This window comes from Gossypium hirsutum, chromosome D07, assembly GCF_007990345.1.
Source record: "Gossypium hirsutum isolate 1008001.06 chromosome D07, Gossypium_hirsutum_v2.1, whole genome shotgun sequence".
NCBI lineage: Eukaryota > Viridiplantae > Streptophyta > Magnoliopsida > Malvales > Malvaceae > Gossypium > Gossypium hirsutum.
Window position 1 is genome coordinate 59,274,383 of NC_053443.1, and position 6,074 is coordinate 59,280,456.

The following is a 6,074-nucleotide window of genomic DNA, read 5'->3' on the forward strand; positions in this document are numbered from 1 at the left end:
TACTTTTAGTACTTATTACCTGCGTCTTTGGTTAATTAATTTCACATACAAAATAATTTATTAAATATATTGAATGTTCATGAAAATTGAAGAGGCAACCAGGATAAGATTGATGGTTAAAAGATTTGGAATATCCATGTGATAGCCAATAGGCAATAGCCACGGCAATAATTGTAGAATGCAGATTGCAAGCCTTCCTCAGCTACCACAAGTATCCCTCAATTAACAGCATAAGGTCCTACGATATGGTTAGACCTTGCATTGGTCCCGTCTCTATACTTATAGCTGTCATGGGATGGGCACCATTTAAGCGTATTAAGGTCTATCGGGAAAATATAGGTAGCCTCATTAATTTATGATAAGGTAATAATTAAAAGATATACTAATTATAAGGCCGGGGGATGCAAACCGGCAACTTAAAAAGAACAAGTACATATGAAAGGGATACATAGGAAGGCGTAGGACCTAGGCTAGCTAGGGTTTTGAGTAGTCAGTTTCTCTTGATTAGTTGCATGTTGGCCACGTGCTATTATCCACATGTAACGTACTCACGTGAACAGAGAGGTGTTTGTTTTTGTTATATATGTCAATCATGTTGAAAGCTGAAACTGCTTTGCTTGCCCTCTTGGTCCTAGGGCCGGGTCATCTCTCTCGTGTTACAGAAGAGGCCAAATGGCAACGCCAGTCGGCTTTATATAGATAAGAGTATTTAGGGCTTCTGATATCAATTAAGATTTCGTGTCATTTATGGTAATCTTGAGTCATTGCAATAATCAAATAATGATTGATGAGAGGGGAGACAAGTGTAATGGGAAGAGGAGATTTGAGGAAAAAAGCAATTGAATAAAGTGAAATGTGGAGTAGGTGGAGATCACGAGAAACTTGGGAGCTCTTTTGAAAAATATATTCTCAATCAATACAGGACTTTTGCAATTGCATTGAATGGGAAATAAAATGAAATGGACTAAATATACAATTCGAATGAAGAAGTGAACACTTGGGGCCGGGGTTATTGGAGGTTTGCATCTTTCTCACTTGTCACTTGTTTTCTTGCTTCTGCTTCCCTTTTTACCCTATATTTTATTCTTTGCTGAAAGATTAGGGCATTAAAAAGAAGATAGAAAATAACATGTAGTATGTGATTTCATTAAATACAGGATGCTATCGCTCAACTCTCTCCTCTAATATCTAACAACTTAAGCCCAAATTGAATTTCTTAATCTTTGGGTGTGTAAGACAAATAAATATAAGTTTTGGAGGTATCAATGCTTCTTACTCTAATGCTTAACTCAATATACATGGTATGAAACAGGGGTATTATCTATTTCTAATACATGGTATGAAACTGGGATATTATCTATTTCTAATAGTTTAATGCTATATTAATAATTTCATCCTAAATTTGAGGATTTTTATTTAGATTTAATTTTAAAATTTCAGATGAAAATATTGATAACTTCCTCCTTTCATACCATCTTTTCCCATATTGGCATTCAAACCATCAAGTTACTCATTATTTAGACTTTCACCCAGATTATTATAACCATCTTAATTAAAAAAAGTTGACTTCACTTTATTTACACAAGATTATTAAACATGGTGAATAGCAAATTGATTAATGCGGGCCTAGGAAGCAACGCAACCCAACCCAAGTAGCAGGATTTCCATTTTCCCTCGCTTCCCAGTGATACGTTATTCTTAACGTTCAAACTTGGAATCTTCTCCCTCTGTTTTTTCCCTCAAAAATATGATGCTCTGCTGAAAAAGCTGTTACACGTTTCTTCTTCTTCTTCTTCTTCGAGATGGTCCTTGGAGCTGCTAACGGCCTCGTCTGGATGGATGGAGAAGGAGAAGAGGAAGAGGATGCAGTTTCTTCTTGGACCCCAAACATCAATAATCAAATTCAGTCTAAACAAGACGACTTCACCATGCCCTTCAAATCCATTCTCGACGCTGATTGGTACATGAACCCAGCTATGAACCAGGATCCTCATATCCGTGAGCTTGGTTTCGTTGATAATAATCTCCTCCTTCAACACCCACTTGATTCCTCTGCTTCTTGTTCTCCCTCACAGCCCTTCACCCTTGAACCTCACCCTTTCTTGCCCCCTAAGCCTTGCTTCTCTTCTCTCCTCTGCAACAGCCCCTTTGATTTTGCCTCCGAAACTGCTTTTCAGCCGAATCAGACCCCCAATTTTATGGGTTTTCCTCCCACTCAATTCTCTACTCCTGACTTCAGCTCCAGCTCCGACTTTCAAGGTCCAAGGTTGTTCACTGCAACTGAAAATGCTTCTGCTTTCAGTGGTGGTTTTGAGGGCTTCGATGCATCAGGGAATGCTGTCTTTGTGAACAGAGCAAAGATTTTGAAGCCCCTTGAAGTTTTCCCTTCAGTTGGTTCTCAACCAACTTTGTTTCAGAAGCGAGCAGCGATGCGTCAGGGCTCTGGTGTGGCTGATGAACCGGGGAATTTGGATGTTTCAGACGGGAAGAGGCAGAGGCATGAGCAAGGGGAGATTGAGGAAGCCAGCTTCGATGTGTCGGGTTTGAACTATGATTCTGATGATTGCAAGCTGGAGGAGAATGCCAAGAACGGTGGTTGCAATTCAAATGCGACTAGTACACTCACCGCTGGTGGGGATCACAAGGGTAAGAAGAAAGGAATGCCGGCCAAAAATTTGATGGCCGAAAGGCGGAGGAGGAAGAAGCTCAATGATAGACTTTACATGCTGAGGTCTGTTGTGCCTAAGATTAGCAAGGTAAATTACATTTGAGAATTCTTAGGCAAATGTCACCCATTTTGTATTGATAATTTGATACCATGCTTGCTTAATTTTAGTTTCTATCTCTACTTTTAGGATTGCTTACTTGTTGAGCCATTGTGAATTTGTCATTATAATTGTATTTTAGATGATTTTAGTTAGACGTATACTACCTTGGTGTTCCTATAATTGAAGGTGGCTTTGATGCAGATACTCATTGTGCTTATTATGCCACAGATGGATAGGGCTTCAATACTCGGGGACGCCATTGATTACTTAAAGGAGCTTCTGCAAAGAATCAACGATCTTCACACTGAACTCGAATCCACCCCACCTGGCTCTTTTATGCCACCATCTTCGAGTTGCCACCCGTTGACGCCTACCCCACCTACTCTTCCAGGTCGAGTCAAGGAAGAACTATGTCCCAGCTCATTCTCGAGTCCTAAAATCCAACCTCCAAAGGTAAACCTTTGAACCTAAAAGTTTCATTTATTTAATTGTATTTATTTTCTAGCTTTGCTACAATTGCTTGAATTTCATTAATTTCTCCTAGAAACTGGTTTTATTAAAGGTCCTTTTTCCAACTAGGCAAAAATTTGAATGTGCAATGATTTTGAAAATCTTGAAGGTGAAAGGAGCAAACCATGAATGTCTGTGTGTTCTCTCCTGATAGTAACTTGTATGATATCAGCAAGATGAATAAGTTAATATTGAGCTAGTATATTGCATAAAATTGGACTCTTTCCAATTCAGCTATGGACTGGTAGGCTTTCAAATTATTTGAGCTTAAAGTTGATCTTGGAAAGTTTAACAGTGCCCCGTGAATCCTATAAAATTAGTGACTTCTTGTGTATGTACTTGCTCTAGCAATAGGGACCCATGTTTCATCTATTTACGTATAGAAAATGTCCTCATCAAACTCGGTAGGTTTCAAGATGAGATTGTCGATGGACCTTATCATGAAAACTGGAAATACTTTATATTTGATAAATATAATAGAGTGGATTGAAGTATATACATCTTGAGCTTATATATATTATTGTTTTTTTTTCTTTGTTCTCTTTTATCATATTGTTGATTGTTTTCTTGTCTTCTGCTTATAATAGCTAAGCGCTTCTTGTTGATTGTGAAGTGTGATATTTGTTTTTGGCTCTTTTGATGGTTAAATAATTCTTTATTCACCCAAAAGAGGAGCCTAGCCAACTACAATAAAAGCATCTGCGAAACTGAAAGTAATCACAATAGAGAAGTATTCTGGATAAGTAATCACTACACTCAAACCCCAGTTGCAAGCAAGCATCTTGTTGGTATCATCCCTTTCAACTGTGGAGTCTTAGTCAAACTGCCTCTATGATTTTATTAAGAATAACTGAAAAAGTAATAATCTTCTTGCCATGAAGCCTAGAATTCCTCTCCACCAATAACTGAAGAAGTGTGATATTTGTTATTCCTTGATCAAAATTGTTCTTAAGATTATATCTAGGCTTTTGTTTCTTTGCATTTGGTTGTAGAACTCATATCAGACATGAGTCAGGACATGATACACACACACAAAAGGACTGACATATGCTTGCCAAAAACTTTCGCCAGGTTGTGTCAGTTGATGTAAGGTTAAGGGAACTCATATATTTCTATTTTTGCAATTTTCAGGTGGAGGTAAGATTAAGGGAAGGAAGGGCTGTCAACATTCACATGTTTTGTGCTCGCAGGCCAGGTCTCTTGCTCTCCACCATGAGAGCTCTAGACAACCTTGGATTGGACATACAACAAGCTGTAATCAGCTGTTTTAATGGGTTTGCACTGGATGTTTTCCGAGCTGAGGTGCCCTTCTTTTGTCTCTTCTCCTCTTCATCTACTTCGTTGATTTCCATTTAAAATCAATTTTAATTTGCACATCTATCGAACAGATTTCAACTAAAATCTGTCTAACAATTTTTGATGAATACGATTTCTTTCAAAGTCTAGCCAACTCTAGTGCAAAAAATAAGGCCCTATAGAAAGCTATTTCTTCTGTTTAACGCTTAAAACTACAAATGAAATGAGCCTTTATTGAAGAAATTAAGTTATTTTCTGTGCATCTTTGCTACATAGAACTGCAGTTGAAAAGAGCAGTTCAGTAAAAGGCAAGTTCAAATAATGGTATAGACCATGAGTCAGAAACCCTGAAATTGATGACTCTCTTCCCATTGTCTTTTTGTATCTGAATAGCAGACTGACTACTTGCTCTAGTTTGCACATAGATTAAAGTAAGAATCCTTGTTTAGTGGGATATATCCTAGGCAATTTTTTCTTTCTGCTCATACCTCTGAAGGTCAACTATGATGCTAATGGTTAATAATTGTTGATCTTTAGATCACTAAATTACTTGTGAGATGAATTTGTTAGGTATTTATTGCAAGTGATAAACAGAATTTATCGTGAGATGTGTTTTCCTTAAAGTTTAGTTTCGGATCTGGTGATGCTGAACAAAGACAATATGAAAATTAGGAAATTGGAGCTATGCGAGTACCACAATTGTAGCTTTGTTAAACAAGCATTACAGTACAAGCTAATCTGGAAGTCTGCATATCATCTAAAAAATAGAAAAGTTGTAAGGTGTTTGGTTTGTTGGTGGATATTAATATTTGGAAGAAGAATTCAGTAATTTTGATTTGGTGTTTGACAAATGACAGCAATGCAGAGAAGGCCAGGATGTATTGCCTGAGCAAATCAAAGCAGTACTTTTGGATTCAGCAGGGTTCCCTGGTATAATGTGAGGGTGAATGGTTGGCTTATTATGATGGTATTGGTATGAACAGAGGCAATAGTAAATGTTGATGTAAAGTAATTAGTTGCTTCTCATCCCAGTGGTGAAGCAAATTTTACAAGGTAGTGAGCTTTGTAGGTGGCGCAAGCAAGTAGGCAAACGATTGATTTCTTAGTTATTGTATCACTTGAGAATGAAGTTGATTCTGATGGAGGTTTTTATTTATTATATTTGTTTTCTTTTTTCTTTTTTCTTTTGGGTTAATATTCATACCCCATACTCAAATCACACATGCATACATAGGGAGTACCAAACTATTAATAAATTAAGGGTGTGTTTGTTTCACAAAAATAGTTTAGGAATTTCTTTTTATTTTATTTTATTTTATTTTATTTTATTTTATGTATCATCTTGATAAAAAAAATGATTTACAATCTAATGGAAAATAAACTCTATTTTTGAAAATTTCCTTACCCTTTTAAAAAATCAAAGTTAATTTTTTTAAAAGAGTTTTGTATGGGTAGTTTAATTTTATATAAAAATTAATTTAAATTAAGCTTAATATTATT

General features: G+C 36.5%; 1 protein-coding gene across 6 annotated transcripts; it reads left to right on the top strand.

Moving 5' to 3' along the window:
• Nucleotides 1-1,004: 1,004 nt before the first annotated feature.
• LOC107935854 (transcription factor ICE1) lies at nt 1,005-5,733 on the top strand. 6 transcript variants are annotated; one of them, XM_041098091.1, is made up of 4 exons: nt 1,005-2,756; nt 2,997-3,221; nt 4,410-4,580; nt 5,432-5,733. In XM_041098091.1, the coding sequence occupies exons 1-4, from the start codon at nt 1,803-1,805 to the stop codon at nt 5,513-5,515; spliced, it is 1,434 nt and encodes a 477-aa protein (XP_040954025.1). In that variant the 5' UTR covers nt 1,005-1,802; the 3' UTR covers nt 5,516-5,733. The 6 variants fall into 6 exon arrangements, with proteins under 6 accessions (XP_040954025.1, XP_040954026.1, XP_040954027.1 ...); XM_041098092.1 differs by lacking the exon at nt 5,432-5,733 and adding an exon at nt 5,199-5,280 and having other exon boundaries at nt 1,433-2,756; nt 2,970-3,221; XM_041098093.1 differs by lacking the exon at nt 5,432-5,733 and adding an exon at nt 5,247-5,425 and having other exon boundaries at nt 1,435-2,756; nt 2,970-3,221.
• Nucleotides 5,734-6,074: the final 341 nt, after the last annotated feature.